At 44.9% G+C, this 22324-nt stretch overlaps 1 protein-coding gene across 1 annotated transcript in view; it reads right to left on the bottom strand.

Annotated features, from left to right (window-relative positions):
• LOC147703391 (uncharacterized) overlaps positions 1 to 22324 on the bottom strand; it is a 9287842-nt gene that overhangs the window by 7458561 nt on the left and 1806957 nt on the right. The window contains exon 5 of the mRNA XM_086931832.1: positions 12027 to 12111. Coding sequence (XP_086787958.1) covers positions 12027 to 12111 — 85 coding nt within the window. The remainder of the gene's footprint in view (positions 1 to 12026; positions 12112 to 22324) is intronic.

Below are 22324 nucleotides of genomic sequence, written 5' to 3'. Positions count from 1 at the left end.
TTTTATCCACCTCGGTGGACGGAAAGGTACTCCCGATCCCCTGGATAGGTAACTATATAACAAAAAAGGAGGAGTACCACCATAGATAAGGCTGGAAAGCGATATCGGTGGTATGGGATTCTATTGAGGAAAAAGAAGAAGTTCTTCTCTGTTTTTAATAAACCCCTCACTCACCGACCTGGTCGGTGACATGCTTCATCATCGGGGCCACCTTGACAGCCGAGTGCCATCAAGGTGTGCTGCAACACCTGGGATACAGTGGAGCGGGTATGTGAGTGATGAATGTAGAAAAAAGAAATCAGTGAGTTAAAAATTGTCCTGGTATGGCTTATACAAAATGTGTATTCTAAGACTACTGGACAATAATAAAAACAGTGTGTGTCGATACAGTGAAGGTTTTATTATGACCGAATGTATCTGTGAAATATATGTGAGGTCTACATGTTTCAAACCGTAAGGAAATTGCCGGTTTTTCTTCAGGACCAAAATAAAGGTGTTGGGTGGTCAGGGTACACTAACACCCTGCCATACCTGCAACCCTTTGTTTCCAAATAACAAAAAGTTGTTATAGGGCAAAGAAAAAGCAACCTAAAAGTGGTTGCATTAAAAGCAGAAAAACCTGTGGAGAAAAATACATTTTAAGTCAACAAAACTAGTTACATGCCTGCAACATAGTGAAGTGACCGAATCTGCTCTTTCTGTGAATCATCCCACATCCATTTAATGCGAACTACTCAAGTGCGGTGATCGAGTGTTGTTTTTCAGTGAAGTTTAGGGTTGATTGTAGACACACCTATCAAAATAAGTGTGAAGGAGAACGAGCAAAGTCTATTCACTGCATGTTCGTTTAGGCTAAAGAGTGCGTGCCTAGGTATTACCCATATTTTAATGGTGCCAGGGATTACCGACGTGCTAAGAGAACAACTTGATCCAAAATAGACAATACAGAACAGACACAGCATACAACACATATTGTAAATAAAACGTGCTCACTCCTCTTTAGGGGTTAGAATGCTGCACGGGATTAGAGGGAAGGGAGGCCACAGTACAGGAAACGTATTCTGTAAATGGAAAGTTCAACAGATCAGCACAGTGCTAGGTGGAATGCTGATCGGCACCAAATTGCTGCTCGAGTTGGGCAACTAGAAACGGACGGGTTTCTTTTTTGTGCAGCTGGAATCTACTTACAGTTTCAGTGGTCTGTCTACAGCCGTATACCTATTTCGCCCCTCCATACGCCCGTCAAGAGCCAAATGCGGAGCCGTATTTAAAGGCAGCCGCCATTGGGGTCGGAGTGGGCGTGGTTACCGTGACGTAATGACGTCACGCGGCCACAAGGAAATCTATGGAAGCCCGTAAGGTAGAAGGTTGCCATAGAAACGGAACACAGATTTACAAAAGAGCTCCATTGAGAGGAGCGTCCAGACACAAAGGGGTAGTCATGGGAACGTAGGGGATATGATCTCATTCGCGGAAATGAAAAAGAGAGTTAGCCATTCAGCATGGTATAATAGGGTGTATACCAATATGGAGTCTTACAATGGTATTTAGGAGAGTACACTTTCTTCTGGGAAATGTGTAGCTTTTAGCACTGGGTGAGGCTTGGATGAAGAGGTGGTTATCTCTTGGGACCTCCGCTTTTTCTTCAAATGGCAGTAAAACAAACACCTTCTCTCTTTATGGTAATTCATGGGCATTGAGCAAAGACAGACTACGGGAAAGGGTTTGGGATCAAAAGTATGTGTGAGACCTTGAAGATGAACAAGATTAACAATTTATGGAGAACAGCATGCACTTTGGCTCACTTTCCAGAAAACCCATCAGGCTCTTTTGGACAGAGAATCTGCACAGCTTTCAGTCATGTAATGAACTCACTCACATACCTCAGTGACTGGCATTGGGGTCAGCAACCCATGGGAGTAGAAAAAAAGCAACAAAATACTTGCAAGAACGGTAAGTGTTATACCTGAAAGCCTTGGGGTGGTCTTCCCCCAGCGTTTTCCCTGCCTTCCTCCATTTTTCTGACCTTGTTGTTACTCGTTTTAGGACTTTGGGCACGTTAAAACTGCTGATGAGTGCTAAAGTGCTTGTGCTGTCTCCTCTAATCTTGGTAACATTGGCTTAACCCCAATTGGATTCTTTTATTTACTTATAATCCCTAGTAAAGTGGACTGCATTTGCCCAGGGCCCGTAAATTAAATTCTACTAGTGGGCCTGCAACAGTCATTGTGCCACCTAGTTAAGTAGCCCCCTAACCATGGCTCAGGCCTGCCATTGCAGAGCCTGTATGTGCGGTTTTGCACTGCCACTTCGGCTTGGCAAGGTAAGAAAACAAGTTACTTTCCTGTAACTTTGGTTCCCCAGTATTGGTAACTTTCATAGATTCCCATGCTTTGTATCATTCCCCGTCGTCGGAATGGGAGCCTCGGTAAATAAAAAATATCATAACCATAGGTACAAAAGAGAAAATTAGGCCTAGGCCTCATCTCATTTTGTAGCTTATCCACCTCTTTTTGTAAAAGAGACCAAACTTTCTGCAACAACCAATCAGAAGAGCCTCACCCCATAGAACCCTTCTGAGAGAGCCTCAGATTTTCGTAGCCGTTGCGTAACAGCAATCATCTCAGTAAAAAGGCCGAGCTTTCCAGGGGAGGAGGGTGGGCGCATGGGAATCTATTAAAGTTACCAATACTGGGGAACCAAAGTTACTGGTAAGTAACTAGTTTTCTTGCCCCAGTATTGGAACTTTCATAGATTCCCATGCTTTGTAACAGAGTAGCAAGCAGTAAGCCACAAAAAAGCACATTTTGTTCCATGAATACTGCTATATGTCTATATCTAAAACCCCCACAGTAAACCAAATGACAAATGTTACCATAGTAGGGGATACAACAAGAGATACAAAATGTGCGAAACACAGGAAGGAGGGACTGTAGGGAAAGCATACCTCTTATTGAAACAGATTTCTCAGGACTGACTGCCTGTCCAACAGCTGCATCATCCTTCATGGACGAATCCAGGCAGTAGTGCCTCGTGAAGGTATGGGTACTACTCCACGTAGCTGCCAGACAAATGTCCTTGATAGGGACTCCTGAAAACAGAGCCACTGAGGATGCCACAAATCTCGTGGAATGAGTTTGAACTCGTCTTTGAAGCGGTTTACCCGCCTGCTGATGGCAAAATTGGATAGCATTGGAAATCCAACGGGAAATACTGTGCTTACACAATGGATACCCCTTCCGCGGAGCGCCATAAGATACAAACACCTCTGAACGTCCAACGAATGTAAAGACCTTTCCGCTGGAGTGGTAGGTCGTGGAGAAAAGGACTTTAGAATCACTGTCTCATTCAGATGGAATTCAGAGGGAACTTTTGGGATGAACTTTGGATTAGTTCTCAGTATTAAAACGTCTTTCTTGAACTGCAGAAAAGGTTCTTCAATTGTAAAAGCCTGGCGCTCACCTATCCTCCTAGCAGATGTTAGAGCCAACAAAAGAGCAAGCTTCCATGACAGAAATTTAAGGTCTGCCTTATGTATGGGTTCAAATGCGGCTTTCATCAGATTAGTCAATACTAAATTTAGTTGCCAGACCGGCGGAGGAGGCCGGACCGGAGGAAAAACTCTGAGCAGGCCTTTCAGAAATTCCTTGATAATCCTTGCAGACCAAAGCGAAGGACCTGAAGATGTGCGCCTGAACCTTGAGATGGCTGCCAGATGCACCTTGACTGAGGAATGAGCCAACCCTGATTTAGCCAGGGAAAGAACATAAGGCAAAATCTGATGTGGGTGCGCAGTGTAAGGATTCAGATTTTGTGAATGACACCAGAGACAAAACCTTCTCCACTTAGCCCGATACGTTTTGTTTGTACTTGGGGCTCTGGACTGAGACAGGATATCTTTACATTCCTCAGAGAGATCTAGATCTTTAAATTCTCTGTACTCAGGAGCCACGCAGTCAACTTATCTTATCTTATCTTAGGTGCAATTTATAGACTGCACTGACGCCGAGGCTTCCTGGCGCTAAAAGACAGAGTGAGTGAGGAAGGAGGCGTGAGTAGCTGGAGCGATTTGGGATCCGGCTGTAGGAGGATTGGCTGATCCCGAGACAGTAGGAGGATTTCCGTGTACCAAAACTGTCGGGGCCACGCTGGTGCAATCAAGATCACTGTGCACGGTTCCGCTTTGATCTTCCTGATTAGTTTTGGAATTAGGGGAATTGGAGGAAAGGCGTAGAGGAATGCACCGTACCAAGCAATCAAAAGCGCATTCCCCAAGGAACCCTGATGGTGATCCCTGCTTGCGTAAAGTTGGCATTTGGCGTTCTCCGGGGTCGCAAACAGGTCTATGGTCGGGATCCCCCAGACCGTGAAGACTTCGTTGAGGATGGATTGGTCCAATTCCCATTCGTGAGTGAGTGACCTCTAGCGGCTGAGAGCGTCCGCTTTTATATTGATATACTTGTAGAGTCGTACCGACAGTGTCTTCTTTTTCTGCAATAGACGAGCTGATTGCATGAGCTTGTGTTGACGCTCCTCCGTTGGGAAAGCTTTGCAGCATCTGGTGTCCAGAATAGAGCCTAGAAACCTTACAGACCTGGCTGGCTGAAGGACTGATTTCTCTATGTTGAGTTGAAGACCCAAGCTGTTGAAAAGTTGGATGCAATGTGAAACCGCCTTGGAAGGTGCTTGAAAAGATGGCGCCTTTATAAGGCAATCGTCTAGGTAGGGAAAGACTTCTAGAGATTGCTTCCTGAGGAATGCAGCCACAGGTGCCAGAACCTTGGTAAATATCCGTGGTGCCGACTTCAGGCCAAAAGGAAGCACCTTGAATTGAAAGTGGCTCTTGCCCACTGTAAAGCGAAGGTATTGCCTGTGAGCCGGATGGATCGGAACATGGAAGTATGCATCCTCTAAGTACAGTGTTGCCATGTAGTCTCCAGGATTCAGAAGATGTAGAATATCTTTAAGGGCGACCATCCTGAATGAGAGCTTTATGAGATATGTGTTGAGCTCTCTTAGATCTAAAATTGGACGCCATATGTCTTTCGTCTTGCGAACCAGGAAAAACCTGGAATAAAAGCCTTTCCCTCTCTGAGAGTGAGGGACCGGCTCTATTGCCCCCTTGATGTAGAGTTGGTGGGCTTCGAGACGTAGCAGTCGAGGATGTTCTGCGCTGCTGGCGCCAGGAGCTCTGATTGGAGGAAGATGTTGGAACTCCAAGGTGTGGCCACTCCGAATGATGTTCAAGACCCACTGGTCCTATGTTATATTTCTCCAGCTTTTCAGACAATAAGAAATCCTGCCCCCCACTGATAATATTGGAGGGGTAGGAACAGTAGACAGAGCCAGGAGGCCGCTATTGTCACTTAGAGTTGTCCCTACCCTGACGACCCCGTCAGGGTTTCCCTTGTTGGCGAGAGAAAGAGGCAGATTGTCCTTGCCTCTGCGAATATTGTGGCCTGTAGGATTGTTAGGACTGAGAGTAAGAGGAGTAACGTTGCTGGTATCCTCCTCTGCTGTTGTTATAACCTCTCCCCCTCGCTCCTCGGAAAGGCGTTTTACGATATTGGCGGTTGCCTAAGGACTTGGCTGTTTCAGTGTCCTTCTTTATCTCCTGCAAGGCATCGTCAATGTGCTTTCCGAAAAGCATATCACCATCAAAGGGCATGTCCAATATTTTGTTCTGCACTTCCGGGCGGAATCAAGTAGCCCGAAGCCATCCTTGCCTTCTGAGGACCGCCGAACCTGCCAGAGCTCTGAACGCAGTTGTAGCTATGTCCATCGAGCAGTCAATCACTTCTGCAGAGGTTCGTTCTCCTTCCTCCAAGATCTTCCGTGCCTCAACTTTAACAGCCTCCGGTAGATGATCCAAGAGCGGAGTCGTATCACACCACAAATGGCGGTCATAACGGCCTAAAATTGCAAATGCATTGGAGGCACGAACTAGAAGACTGGACATAGAGGAGAATCTCTTCCCTACATTATCCAAGCGTCTCCCCTCCTTGTCTGGTGGAGAAGCAAGAGGGGCTGCGGGTTTTTAGACTTCCTCTGAGCTGCTTGCGAGATCACTGAGTCCGGTTTTGCCTGACCCACCAAACATGCTGGACTTCCATCCGGAGCTTTATACTTTTTCTCCAGTCGAGGCAAGACAGGAATTACCGTAGCAGGGGCCTGCATCGCTTGCAGTCCCTCAGTCCAAACATGGTCGACTATAGGGATAGATTGGACAGATCTTTTATATGGTTCCTTGAAATCATAAAGTAAGCAGTCGGTATGTACCGTAGACACTGGAAGGCCAAAGCGCCTAGAAGCTCTCTCAATAAGTTTATGGAACCCACCTATATCGACAGGTGGCAAATCCACCGGATCTGGTGAAGGAGAGGAAGGATCTGGGATGACATTATCGTCCCATTCTTTGTCAGGATGAGAGACTCCTGGATCGTCTCTGCCTGCATCCTAAGAATCATCATCATCATCAGTATCTTGAATGGTCTGAACCTGTACTGGTGGCTGACGAACTTCCTCTTGCTCTTGAGATTGCGGCTGCACCACCGCAGTAGAGGATGGTGGTAAAGATGGAGGAGGCAGCTGAATGGACTCCGGAGCCTGTGAAGGAAATCTCTTCCTATAGTCCGTTAGCATCATTTGCAGGTCCGATATGAGTGATGAAGGCATGGCAACCATACCCTGCGGAACTTGTTGTGGAATCTGCTGTCTAGGTGGAGATTGACGCAATTCCTCCTCATAATAACCATCAGAATCAGAGTCCTGACACTTTACATGGAGTTGCAACGGACTGTAAGCCCCTCCATAAGGATCTTCATTATCCTCTTCATCCTCCTCCTCTGAATTATCTACATCGAACAGTAAAGCCGGAGGAAGGGGAGTCACCCTTCACGGAGACGTCATATCCGGAGTGATCTGGCGTTTTTTCACGTTAATTCTAATCTTTTCCACCTTCGAAGGAGGAACCGTCGACGAGGTCGTCGACGAGAGAGGCGTCGATGGAACCATCGTCGACGAGAGCATTGTAGATGGCGGAACCATCGTCGACGGAAGCATCGTCAGCGAGGACGTCGTCGACGGAGAATCATTCATCGTCAACGGAGGAGCCAGCATCGACGGTACCGTCGACGAGCTCGACGTCAGGATCAGAGCCGTCATCGCCATAGTCGTCGTTGACGTAGTCTTCGTCGTCGTCGACACCACCGTCGGCGTCATCCTAGTCGACACTGAGGATACCAAACTCGTCGACGAAGAAGATAGTCCAATCATCGACATCGAAGGCTTCGAAGCCGTCAACGAAGCCATCGTCGACGAACCCGCAGACGAGGCCAAACTGGAAGAATGAAGAGTTTTCAGCGCCGTAGTCGACGTACCTGTGGATGTCACTGTCGATGGGCGGGATTTCTTCACAGACTTGGACTCCTGAGGAAGGGAGGCAGGTTTTTTTAAACCTTTTGACTTCTCTGAAGATGGTGAGGGAACAGAAGGCAATTTGGAACCTTTCTGTGAAGAAATCACCTCAGCACTCACTCCCACTTTCTCCTTTACACCTGGGTGAGGAGATTTTAGGGGATCCGAACCACCAGACCTGTCAGAGATCTTTTTGGTGGATTTTGAAGGAGGCTCAGCAGAGGTAGAAGGGAGGACCTACCCCTTTTAACAGATCTTCTCAATGAGGCTGCTGACAAAAACTCCTCACTGTCGCTGGAAGCGATGGCCTTCCTGGATTTCATCTTTTGAAGCCAGGTTAAAAGCCTCCCTTCTCGGTCTCTCAAGGTCTTCGATGAAAAGGTCCTGCATATCTTACATTCTGTCGCTTTGTGGTCAGGGTACAAGCAATAAATGCAATCGGTATGCTTGTCATCTACATACAGACGCTTCTTAGAGCAAGTAGCACAAGCCCTGAACAAAGACTTCTTCTCCTTGTCAGTCATTTTCCAAGAAAAAAAGGGTTGAATTAAAGTTGTTTGAAGAAAACTGAGCAAAGCCCAGTGGAGACTCCCTTAGCACATCATGCGGTAGAAAATCTGAGGCTCTGAGGCTCTCTCAGGAGGGTTCTATGGGGTGAGGTTCTTCTGATTGGTTGTTGCAGAAAGTTTGGTCTCTTTTACAAAAAGAGGTGAATAAGCTACAAAATGAGATGAGGTCTAGGCCTAATTTTCTCTTTTGTACCTATGGTTATGATATTTTTTATTTACAGAGGCTCCCATTTCCGACGACGGGGAATGATACAAAGCATGGGAATCTATGAAAGTTCCAATACTGGGGCAACCTTCTTGCCATGCCTTAACCTTCCCTTTTCATAAATATAAATCGTAATTTAGGTAGGCACTGTATGACCCACAGGGCAGGGGCAATGTCATTAAAAGGCAAGACATGTACTTTTAAGTTTTACATGTGAAGAGATAGGCTGGTGTCAATGGAAAATGTTAAATCATAACTTATGGTGATGTTGGATTTTAAGTTACAGTTTAGCAAATGCGACTTTCAGAAAGTTGATATTTACTTACTTTAGCTATTTGATGTCGGCTGCCTGTCTCTGTTCAGCCTCAGTTGAGTGGGAGCTGGGATTTGTGTATTCCTTCTACACAGCCGTACACAAATGGTTGGGAGGGGGAGTTGGGCATACCCTCACATGTACACCTCAATAGGCTGTGTCATGTCCACATAGAAATGGCTGCATACTCCACTGTAGTGAGTCTGGAGCAAGGGCAGGAAGGAAGGCCCTTTGTGCACTTCAAAGCTGTCTTTGAAGCCTCCCCCACTTCAAAGGAATAACTTGGTATAAGTACTTGACCTCTGACATTATGACATTAGTACATATCTGTACCACGTCTGCTCTATTATTGCTCAAATTTGCCCCTCATGGTGCCACTATCCACTTTTAAAACACTTAACACGCTGCTCGTAGATCTTATTTGGGGTGCGGGACGTAGACGCATTAGTCTGAAAAAGCTTCAGGTCGGCACTAGACTAGGAGTGCTAGGAGTCCCAGACTTCCCGGCGTATTACTACGCCTGCCAGTTGCAGTGGTTATCATACTGGACGGTGGGACGTAACCTCCATGAAAAAGGGTACACTGCTACGGATATTGACAATGGTGCCCTACATTCACTATTATTGCCAGGACTCCGCGAGACCTGCCTCCACTGTTAGACGATGCAGTTGCAAGTTGGAAAGCGGCGTTAAGGTATGCCAATGCAACCTCCAAGTACGCGGGAAATATACCATTATTGGGTATCCCACTCACCGCTGGTACCCTCACTAAACGCAGGATAACACCCTGGGTGGAGGCCGGCATCACCACGGTGGCGGACCTTTTTAGCCACAAGCTGCTACTGGATCATGACACTTTTGTAAACGAGACAGGTGCTCCACAACACTTATTTTTAACACACGCTGCACTGATACAATACATTAAAAAACACTGGGCACCACGCGGCCAGGATCCCGAACATAATGAGTTGGTATAGATGGTACACTATATGGGGGGAGGGAGGCATCTAGTCCGCTGGATATATCACGGGATTAGCACACATACTAGGATGGCCCTAGATACCATAAGAGCTATATGAGTAGGGGAGATAGGGAGGGAATTGACGGACAAGGAATGGGCAGTGATACTGGAACACCCCAGGAAGGTATCCGGAAACTCGAGATTTAAGTTCATTCAAACTATGGTACTACACCGAGCCTATCTAACTCCAGAAAAACTGGACACAATGTTCCTCCAGACGCAACACTCCTCCCTAGATGCAACGCAGAAGGGGTGGGCATACTACATATTTCTTGGGCATGCCCCAAACTGCTGAACTATTGGGTTATGATTAGGGAAATTACAGTACTGGCAGCTCACCACGTGATACAGGATACAGTGGAGGAAAGCCTGCTAGGGCTACATAAACACAGGTCCAAACACAAGGTACAATATCGGTTCATCGACCTGGCAATGCTACTAGCTCTCAGGAATATCACTATGCGATGGAAGTCTGGTAAACCTCCTGGGGTGCATAGCTGGCATGCAGAAATGTTAAAGTGGGGTAGTGCAGAGGGCGCAGCGCTACGCAGGGAGGAGGCACGAGAGCTACGTAAGACGCCAATAGCAATGGAGTGGGAGGCTATGCTGGAGGAGTTCAAATCTGCGGAGATTGACAGGTCAGTTTAAAGGATGCCATGTATGCATAGTCAATACCACTGATTGTCTAGGCCTTGTTATCTACTGGACTGTACAGATGTGTTATGCCTTAACAAAATGATCAGGACATTGATAGAGTGCACATGTTTCAGTACTGTTGCTGCGTCTGGAATGTGACCAAAGTTCCTAGGGAGGGGGGAGGGGGTTATGAGGGATGTTTTAAGATTGTGTTATGAGCAAAGGATATGTATTCTGATTTTTCACTATGCACATGGAAAATGTAAGTGTAAGTGTTGATTGTATATGTAGCACACCATAAACCATAAGCAAACACTCTGCATGACTGTTTACAGAAGTTGAAAATCTATAAAAATATGTTTTAAAAAAAGATGACATTTTTACATATCTGGACCTGTGAAGATTCTGCCAGGAAGAAGAACGTCTGTGATGCTGAAAGAACTGCCTCTCTGCTGGACTGCTGCTTTTCCGGACTCTTAACTTGCTGAGCTGCCCTGTTATTCCCCTGTCTAAGTGAGAAGGACTGGAGCTCCATCACTAGAACCAACCCAGAGTGACTTCAAGGGCTTGCTGGCTTGTCTCCTGTTCTAAGCCTTAGGGACATCAAAGACTTAAACTCATCATGCTACAGCACCTGGACTTTGCTTGCGCCAAGTTGTGCCAATCTAGTCCTGGGCCCTTGCAAGTGGGTATAAAGGGCTGATACAACTAAAACTCATGCATCCTCATCATATCTGTGCATCCTTGGCTTTGCATTAGTCAGAACCAATGCTTCCTCATTGTTGAATGGAGCAGACCTGGCACATCGTCTTCAGAACCAATGCATCGCCTCTGGTATTGATGCATCGCCTACTCCTGGAGTAGCAGCCAAGCATCACAGTCGGAACCAGTGTCTCACAATCAGAACAGATGCATTGCTGCAGTTGTGTGGAGAAAATCAACGTATCTTGTCCACTACGTGGCTCAACAGGTACATCGCTTCGACCGCACCTCAGATCTTTGTCAATGATGAAGCATCCCAGATGAAGGTACTTTGTTTCAGCGGGCCCATGCGGGCCCCGGTATCCCATTCGCACTTGGCCTGAACTTTTGACATTGCCCCGGTTCAGCGCAACCAGATTTACCATTTAAGCGCTTATTGCTTCTAAGAGCTATTTTACACTTATAATTTGAAAACTCATATCTCAACTTTTACTTGTCAGAATTTTCTCCTTTTGGTCTTGTTTTATCTATAAAATTAAGCTCTGTATTTCTAAACTGGTGTGGAGTATTTTGTGGTGTTTTTACTGTTACTGTTTAAAGTTTTGCACAAATACTTTACACATTGCCTCTTAGGTTAAGCTTGACTGCTCTGTGCTAAGCTACCACAGGGTGAGCACAGAATAATTTAGGGTGTGCTTTCACTTGCCTTAATTAGGATTGTGGTCCCTGCTTGGACAGGGTGCATACTACTGCCAACCAGAAACCACATTTCTAACAGCAATACACTTATATGGCTCCAGATCTCATATTTGTAAAGAACTGAACAAAATGAATTGATATCCATAAATTCAAGTACCATTTATTTATTTAGCTCATCTATGATCAAAAATACCTGAAAGAAATCCAGACTGACTCCTGGCATATAGATTCAGCTTTGGATTATCAAGGGAACTTCAACTTACTATTCACCTTATGTTTTGCAATGTATTATCTGAACACTCTCAGCTTGGGGAGAGATATTTTGCCATGGTGGAAAAAGGATTCACTGTCTGTAAATAAATCACTAGCCTTAATAGTATTTGCTAAATACAGAGCTTGAACCTGTGACTTTATCATCTGGCATATATGCCACACAAAGAGAAAAAAAAGTATTTTTTAAACTTACTCTATTTCAGTCACAGTTGCTGTAGCCCAGTAAATACAGACAACATAATTTTCACCAATAGTCATCTTCTCCAAATCTTGACCATCTGAAAAAAAATATTACATTTAACTTCAGAGTAGCTTGAATGACGATTTCCAGACAACAACTACAATAGCCCATAATCTAAATATACCACTTAACTCTTCAGGAGATAATGTTCAAAAAATGTAACAGCCATTTTTTCCATTTTCTCTCTATTGGGAAGCTATAACCTTTTTCATAAGTTCAATTCAACCCTACTTAGTTATATAGGTACTCGACTTTTCTATAACTGTCTTAGGATCTGAGAAGGTGGGGTGGTGGTTTGGCTGGAGAGAGATAATCAGAGTAACTGTAAATATTTGCAGAGCAACTAGAATACATTAATCTGACGTAGAACACCACATTGCAGATAAGAATTTACATTACAAAACGTATATTTAGTCATATTTTAACTAAACAAGACACAGTCCAAGAGAGCTATCAGAAAGCAATTTCAAAGGTCAGTGCTATAGCATGTAGGTCTACACTGGCAAAATCACAACCTCCCCATAACTGTTGGTCCTCTTGTTGCTGTTGCTACATTGAGGATTGTTTTTTGGGATGAAGAACCACACTGGGGGTGCCTTTTTCCCAAACATTCATTATTTCGATCACCATACCACATCAGCATCTAAGAGCCTGAGTCTGAATATCTATAGTGCCTCACTTGCCCTCATAACCTTACCAGAGAAACAAGTGACTTAGCACAAGAGAACACAACACTCTTGAACCTCTCAGGGATTGCTGTAACAGGACACACCCTTTGTCGCTCTGGTCCACAATACGTTTCTGCGGAATGCTGCACATTGGGTTAATTCAAAAGGTGAAGAATCCACAGTTAAATGTATCCATCAGAAAAGAGACACAAAAGAAGTTTCTAATATTTATTTAAACTATTGTGCTCTAAGAGGCAGTATTTGCGCCACAATGAGACAACAAATGCATATGAGAAATATCACTAACAAACCATATACTATAAAGAGCCCTGTCATAATAAAAGTGTTTAGCCTAAACAACCCCCCTTTCTACTGAATTCTAATGATTATAAGTAAAAAATCTATGGTAATTTTTTATTTTAAAGTTTGGAGACCATTGATAAAGGAAGAACCAACACTTCAATGCTCAGTACAGGAATTCAGTCAGATAGTAGCCAGAAAACAAAATGGATGCATTTACGCAGTGTTCTTTACAGAGACTACCAGCTTTGGTAAAAAACAACAAAGGCACAAAAACTAGTCCATGCCCTGCCTAACACCTCCACTATATCTATCCACGTCTAACACACCTATCTTCTAATGCACCATAGCAAATTCTTGAACCAACTCAATCCACATCTGACTCTTTCTAGTCCCTTGCACTCAATCAACCCCAACATTTCTCCCATCTCTAGTTCCTAGTATAACCCCTTCACCATGCCTTCAATGCCCAACTCTTCTCTTTCTTCTTATCTAAAGCCTACTGTTATTTTTTAGATCCCAGTTTAATGTCCCTCCCTTCTCTAACTCTATGGCTAACCTCTCAATCATCCCTCACTCTTCTCCATCCACCAGCCTAACACCACATGTAACCACAAAGCCATCAACGGTTTCCGTTGGGACACTTAAAGCGTTTCTAGCTGAGAATCCCTGGGCCACTACTGGCTCTCTTTATAAATCTTATGCTACCACAGGCTCTCGGTGTAACTCCATCAGGACATCCCTGGCTTCATGTGTAACCTCTCAGTCCTGATTGGCTTCCCGTAGCTGTACATGTAATCCATTACCCATCTATAGATCCCCTCAAAACTTCCTCTCTGGACTAATTGTGATGTGAACGTCTTAACACCTTGACTGCTAAGGCAATTCCCGCTGGGTGCTGACCTACTATGAATACCATTGTTTCATGACGAGCTCAGCTCGTCATACGCACACAACCAGTGTACTGCATGACGAGCTGAGCTCGTCATGAGCAGCGAAGGGGTTAAAGTGTCTTTTGTTTTGTCATACATTTAATGACATGAGTGTCACATGATATTGCGTAAGGGCGTGCCTGGATCATATGATGTACTGGGAGAACCAATCACTTGCACTTACCCTCCCTACTTTAGTGCATGGTCTCTACACCAAAATCAGTAGTCTCTTGTACTTGTTCTTTAGCTGCTGCCCGCAGGAAGATACTGCCACAGTTTGAAAAGCTGAGGATGCAGTCAGCTTTTGGATGTTGGAAACTGGTGTAGCCTCCTCATACAGACATGAGGACTACTGTATGTGGCAAATAACATTACTTCCAACCCAGACACTTTCCTGTGCCATTTCTTTTCCTGTAAATGCCCTAAAACTTCTACTCTTCCCCATCTCTACTTCTCCCCATATTATCTTCCTACGATCCACCACACCATTCTTTCTTAGAGCTGCTGGTTGTGTCTTGCATATACAATAAGGTATCAAAATTCCCTCTGAACAACCCGATGTCCTGCATTGCAAAGCTCAATGTAAAACCGATTCACAAGCCCATGTTTGGTTGGTCTCTCCTTTGCCAACCCCAAATCCAGGCCCACAACATGCCCCAGCATCCTCTCAATCACCCTCCACTCAACAGCGGAAGAATTTTTTGAGGAAACCTGCTCATTTAAGCTTTTTTGCTTAGAGATTTCACCGACCAGCCACCGCCTTCATGCTTCTTCCTGGGCTCCTGCCTAAACCATAGTGTACATGATTGTAGAAATATGCGAGATAGCGAGGACCCCCTGATACAGTTCAACTTCCTGGGTCAGGGCAAATAGCGTGTGTAAGTAAAGTACCCAGGCAAATTTTTACAACCAGCTAACACATAAAAGGTGGCATAGGCCACATAAAGAAAAGATATTCCACTACTGTTTGTACATATTAGGATACAAATTTAATACTTATTGCAATAACATGATATTTGATAAAATTGATACATAATTACACACAAAAGATAAAAAAGTTTTTTTGTAGCATTATAGCATATGCATAACTTCAATCATTCAAATAATTCATAAATATAAAAACTGTTGGATGGTTTCCTGTCTCCTGTCTACGCGTTTCAACACTGTTTAAGTGCCTTCCTCAGGACTGTACCATCGTGCTATTTTAAAGACAGAACAAAATAGATATCAAAGGTTAGGACAAAACAAATGCCGAGATATCGTGGAGACTAATATGTGTATCGATAAAGGCCAAATCCGACTTTTAAGGAAGCTCAGGTTAACTTGGTTTTCAAAACTTTGTATGTAGATATAGTTGACACCTAGAATTGCTAGGCATCCAGTGGGCTACTTCAATAGCGGCACAGGATTGTTATAGTCAAGCCAAAATGTTTAAATCACGTGTTTAACAAGAAAATCCTTAGTTGTCGCTGTTTTTAGACGCCATACTCGATGTATGTTTAGAACGAATTTAAACTAAATCGTTTCTCGGAGTGGACAACCTGCTTCGTTAACTGCCAATGGTTAATTTCTGCGTTTATACGGCATATGCGGTCTGTGTTTGGATTAACAGAAATGGACCAACTATGGCGGTGTCCCGATGATGTCTGATATTCGGGCACAGAGTTTGTCTCGCGCTTTTTTATTTCTCTAATGTCACAGCAGCTGTATTTCTGTTGTATAAGACGGACCGGCTAAGGCGGCGTCCCGGCGGTTACGATATTGGGGCAAAAAGGGCATGATTGTAGAAATGCCAGACCCTAGGTAAATGTCTTGATAACCTGCAGGTAAGAAAGTGGTATTTGGGCCAGATCACTCTGCAGACATGATCCCTGTTTGATTTATTTAATAGTAGATCACGAAAAAATGTCTATTGTTCTTTGTCTTATGTCTGTGATCTGTATTTTCTTACTGGGCAGACTACCCTCACCGGAGAATAAAAGCTGTGGTAAATGCTGACCACTCCTGCTAGGAGCTTACGAAAAACAACATTGAGTAGTCCATGCACACTAATTTTGAAGCTCACCCTCATGTGGAATTTATGTTTTAAATTTGCTGCAGAAGTCTAATTATGCCACTGCACTGTGGTAACTATTGCAGGCGTAACCTCACAGCTGCAACCACAGCTGTTTTGAAAGCGCTGGCATTATGTTGTCCACAGTTATAACAGGATTTATTCGGCAGTTCATCACAAGCGTACAAATGCCTTTTCATAGACCAAATTTCTTGCATTTTGTACCATGGGATTTTCACATCCTTGGCCCGGACACCAGCTACTTGCACGAGTTTATTCATTTCAAATGTCATCACTGCTTTTATTGTGTATGTTTTAATTAGCTAACACAGGTAAGGTAAATGGTTCTGGAATCTACTGAAACCTTACAAGACTTTCAGTCAGATGTTTCCTATGGGAAGACTTGGAACACAAATTGGGCTTTGTTGAAGAGCCTACTGACTCCTCACAAAGTTTATTGGTACACTGTCAGTCTTTGGGACTGCAGGTTAGACTGCCATACCTTAGGCATAAACCTAAGCCTCCCTCCTTGGCTGCTTGCTCAACCTCATTCCCTGCTTGGGGATCACCAGAGGAGGGTGATCCCCAAGCAGGGATCCACCCACTAGACAATAGGGGGGAGGGGGGTAGCGGTCCCTTGGGCAAGGGCCTTTGCTCCCCCCTATTTATTTTGGCACCAGGGAGGGGCAAAAAGCCCACCAGACACCAGGGATTTTTTAGGAAGTAAAAATAAGGGTGGGGGCTGCCCAAAACGGGCATGCCCATTCCCCCTCCCCCTCCCCATCCCACAATCATGCCCCATCTGCCATACAGAAAGCCCACTAAACATCAGGGATTTGATTTTTGACTTTTTTTTAGGGTGGGAGCACGCTAATGCCCCAACTCACCTGCCACCATTACAGCCTTTCTGTTGGGGGGCAGATGGGGCATTGGCCACTAATCTGCCCCTTCGGGGGAAGGAAAGCCCACTTGACGCCAGGGTTTTATTTCGCACAATTTTATTTAGGGTGGTGGCTGCCCCTGCCATCAATACAGCATTTCTGCCCCCCCCCCCCCCGGGGGCCGATGGGGCAGTAGCCCTCGGGGCAGAAAAACCCACAAAATGCCGGGATTTTGTTTTGCACAATTTTGAGGTGACATCATTTTGATGTTGCCTCACTACATTTTGTGCCCTTGTCTGTCGCGGGTACTTGGGCCGCCCAAACGAGTGAGGCACCGTTTTTATCGGGAGACCCAGGAAACGCTGGGTTGTAGGAAATTTGTCAGCCCAGGGATGCCACAACTTTCCCACATAAAAATGTGTGGAAAAAGTGAATTTTTCAGCTAAAATTGAGGTTTGCAGGGGATTCTGGGTAAGGAAACGTTGGGGGATCCACGGAAGCCATATCTCCCTACAATCCCCTAGGTGTCTAGTTTTCACAAATGTGTGGGTCTGGTAAGTTTCCCTAGGTGCAGGCAGAGCTAGGGTTAAAAAAACTACAGCTAGGGACTTTACCAAAAAAGGGTCATTTTTCACTGTGAAATCGAGGTGTGTCCATGTTGCGTTTTGCGACGTTTCCTGTCGCGGGCACTAGGCCGACCCACACATGTGAGGTACCATTTTACTTGGAAGACTTTGGGGAATGCGGGGTGGGTGGAAATTTGTGGATCCACGCAGATTCCAGAACTTTCCACCACAGAAATGTGGGGAAAATGCTTTTTTGCCAATTTCTTAGGTTTGCAAGGGACTATGGGTAACAGAACCTGGTGGGAGGCAGTCAAGTCATCCAATCCTGGATTCCCCTGGTTGTCTAGTTTTAAAAATGTATAGGTTATCTGGCAGAGCTATGGTTCATAAACTAAAGCTGGGCACTTTGCCAAAAAATGGGCATTTTTCACTGCGAAACTGAGGTGTATCTACGTTGCGTTTTTCGCCGTTTCCTGTTGCGGGCACTAGGCCGACCCAGAGAAGTGAGGTACCATTTTTCTCGGAAGACTTTGGGGAACGCTAGGTGTGTGGCAATTTGTGGATCCACACGGATTCCAGAACTTTCCACCACAGGGGGAACATTTGTTTTTTTTACAATGTTTTTGGTTTGCAAGGGATTCCGGGTAACAGAACCTGGTGGAAGGCAGTCAAATCACCCTATCCTGGATTCCCCTGGGTGTCTAGTTTTCATAAATGTATAGGTTTGCTAGGTTTCTCTAGGTGCTGGCAGAGCTATGGTTCAAAAACTACAGCTAGACACTTTGCTAAAAAAAGGGTCATTTTTCACTGGGAAATTGAGGTGTGTCCACGTTGCGTTTTGTGCTGTTTCCTGTTGCGGGCACTGGTCCGACCCACACAAGTTTGGTACCATTTTTCTTGAAAGACTTTGGGAAACGCAGGGTGGGTGGACATTTGTGGATCCACAGAGATTCCAGAACATTCCACCACAGAAATGTGGGGAAAATGTGTTTTTTTTGCCAATTTTTTAGGTTTGCAAGGGAGTCTTGGTAACAGAACCTGGTGGGAGGCAGTCAAGTCACCCCATCCTGGATTACCGTGGGTGTCTAGTTTGAAAAATGTATAGATTTGCTAGGTTTCCCTAGGTACCGGCAGAGCTATGGTTCAAAAACTACAGCTAGGCACTTTGCCAAAAAGGTAATTTTTCACTGAAAAATTGAGGTGTGACCACGTTGCGTTTTGCGCCATTTCCTGTCACGGGCACTAGGCCGACCCACACAAGTGAGGAACCATTTTTATTGGGAGACTTAGGGTAAATAGGATTTGTAAAGCAACTGTTATTACCTATTGACTTTCGATGCATTTCTGCCTTCCAAATGAGACATTGTGTAAAAAAAATGCCATTTTGAAAAATGACCAATAATTCTCATGCTAGTACACGTATTCCCAATTTCGAAAATGTGCAAACATCTGCTGTTTATAAACTCTATAATTTTTCCCATTTCAAAAATACATAGGTGTCTTTCATACCAACTTTTCCATGTATACATTTTCCCAGAATAATTGATATATACCCGGTACATAATAAAAAGTCATTTCAAATTGCTGCTCACTTTTTGACTCTGGTGAGGCATAGAATCGATTTTATGCATTTATTGTAATCTTTTGTTAGCATGATGTATCTATCTATATACATAATTTATCGACGTTTATCGTAGTTTAGAATAATTAGTTACATCAATACAGGAATTCCTTTTCCGCTCTTGCATTGTATTCCTCTGTACTCGAACTGAGAACCAAACAGACGCCATTTTGTTGTACATGAATTAGACTTGGGCAGCGGTCACGTGCTGTTCTCCAGCAGTCGAGTAGGCCCCAGTTAGTTGAGTTACACAAGGCAGCTGAATTCATACTATTCTTTCTTGTTCTAAGACCCAAGGTCTCATTTGGCTTCACAGGTGATAAGCATATTCCTGGAGGCACCGTGCCTGTGCTCCCAGGCACCGAGACGAAAGGGAGTCACCCCTCCTGACCCTCCCCAATAATAGCAGAAGCAGACTTCTAAATGAGCTTTGTGTGCCATATATGGTCTTTCCTTTAAGCTACTGTGCCAACTAGTATTTTTCCATATACAGTGATCTAATGTAACGCAATGAAAGTATATATGCCATGTATTGAGTATGAATTGGCAGTCTTCTCTGCGCACTGGCTGGGTGACGTCGGAGAGGCTCCTCTATAGAGTATTATTGGTTTAATAAACAACTGACTTTTCTTCACTGTCAACTGACTGATTATTTGGTAAGACGAGATTTGGGGTCTATTGGTAGGTATAGCTCCATAGATTATTTTTGTAATATGACAGTTGGCGACTCTGGTGGGACTCTGCGTTTGGGGTCGTCCTCCGGTAATACGGATTGAGAAAGGACAAATGAAGGGGAACTCTGGTCGAGGCGGTGGACTGACTAACGATTCTGGCTGAACGCGATCAGAGAGCCCCAGCTGCTAGTGACCCCTCGCCGGAGTCCTACGGGCATAACCCGGGAGCTGACCGTGTTGGTCTTCAGGAGTGGGCAGTGGAGAACACGCAATTGTACCTGTGTGCACCAGGTGAGTGTATTATTTGGTGTTTTGGATTACACTGTTTGAACGGTGTCTTGGAAACAGTTAGCTGTATTTGGTTTTGGTGGTCAGTGTATCACGGAGAACTTTGGAGGTCTGACGGGGCGGCATTGAGGCTGCACGGGCAGATGCTCCACGGACTTGTTTGGTGAATAATAGAGATTTCAATCTGAGGCCTAGGTGTGGCACGTGTGGTGCGCGTGTGGTGCGCACCCGGCCGGACTGTTCTCGGAAATGCCCGCGGTTACACCTGGGTAGCCTTTTGGACACATCTGAAGCGGCGCTACAGCAGCGGGCTCAGTCAGAATAGTCCTGAAGGTGAACCAGGAAGATCGCGGGATGGTCTGTAGGCTGGTCTGTGGTTAACTCCTGACTGATGGCCTCTTGGTAGTCTTCGGACTGCCTGTTTTTGGTATTTGTTGGTCTGGTGTTCTAAAATCTGCGAGTTCTCCACGAGCAAGAGTCGACAGACTCCGTTCTTTGGTTTCTGGTTCTGGAAAAAAGTATTGTACTTTTTATTTATCTGTTCTGTGTGTATGACTCTGTTTGAGGAAAGAATGAGCATGAGTAAACATGGCCATGTTTGAGAGTTTGTACTATTTGTGAGCGGGTGTATTGTTGATAACTAAAATGTCGTGTTTTAGTAAACTGTGTCTTTCAGGTGTTGTTGCCGCCGTAAGAGCATACGATTGGATGAAACCCTGCCTGCCCCGTCAGAGGGCAGCCCAAATTTTGATATGTAAAACATGGCCTTTCGCCTATACTGTTTAATAATTCGTGGCAAAAATACACAAAAGATAACGTGGAGTTACAGTGGCCATTAACTGGATCATTCGATGAGAAAAAGATACAGTATTTACAGGATCGATTGTTCGCAAAAAGAAGCCGGTAGGCAATGTTCGATTCTTTAAAGCTATGGCAGAAAGAGGCGAAACCCCGTCGTATAAGAGAAGAAAAGTTACTCAAAATAAAAAATGGTCAGACCATAACTCAGAATACTGTAGCATACGATAAGGAGCAAACTGAGAAAAACATTGAATGCATAGACAGACAGTTTAGGTTACAGGTAGATAAAAGTTACATAGCTCGAACTGAACCGGAAATAGAAATAGAGGACCTATTGGATGTACATCCTCCGCCTCCTTATGCCCTGCAATGAGTATACCCTGCGATAACTCTTGTAATGGCCCCCACCTCGTCTGCCCCACAAGCTACGGCCCCGGCCGTTACTACAGCCCCCTCACCTACGGGGCCGACTTTTACTCCTGCTTCCCCAGGACCAGTCACGGCTACATTATTGACTGGCACCCTGTCGCCCCCTACTATGTCTTCGCTAACATTAGTCTCGCTGGCCTCGGCTTGGCCATCTTTGTCGGCCACTTCAGCGCCTGCTATGATTGATACAAACCCCTCCCATGCCTCCGGAACTCTTGGTGCCCGACGGTTGTATACCCGCACTACTGTGGGCTATCGGGAAAAGCATATGGTATTAGATCAATCATCCCAATGGGTACGGAACGCCATCTATACTGTTCCAGATATGGTGAACCATGAAGGATTATGAACCAGTTATGCAGCAATATGCTTTAGAAACCATGGCAAAACGTTTAATTTCCCTATGGGAACAGTGTTTCGCGGATGGGAGAGCCCCGCAGGTCCTATATGACATTGTGGACCGGGCACATAAATTCGAATTAGGTTTAGACGATGTATATGAGAATCTCATGACTATAATGAAGTACCGAGAACGGTTGTTCACCAAATGCCCGAATTGGGACTTTCAGCATCCCATGCGGGAAGTTCATCCCATTTGCCATCCCGAAATCCCCGAGGTCAGGGATGTTGGGAATCAAATTATTCAAGCCCGCGTTGAAGCCCTGTTCCAAGAGCAATGGATTTACACCCCTTGGAAAAGGAGTGAGGTTTTTTCCTTGAAATCACAGCTACCTGACCCTCGAAAGAATCCCACTGCTTCTAATAAAGAACTTACTGAGGCCGCTCCATCGGCCATGATGACCTTTGCCGATATAGAATAATTTTTTGGTTTACTGGTCCCCGTCGATGTATGGCGACAGGTGCATGACCATCACCACGTTAATGAGTTAGGAGGAACTTGGGACCAAATTAAAGATTGGGACAAGGACCGGAAACCCAGAGATAAACTGAGACCAGAAATTCTAGACTTGCCGGGTCGGAATATCACATATATGCATTCTTTAACCCCAACTCAGAAGGTGGATTGGGATAAATGA

Source organism: Lissotriton vulgaris, chromosome 7, assembly GCF_964263255.1.
Source record: "Lissotriton vulgaris chromosome 7, aLisVul1.2, whole genome shotgun sequence".
Classification (NCBI taxonomy): Eukaryota; Metazoa; Chordata; class Amphibia; order Caudata; family Salamandridae; genus Lissotriton; species Lissotriton vulgaris.
This window is presented reverse-complemented; position numbering and strand designations above follow the sequence as displayed.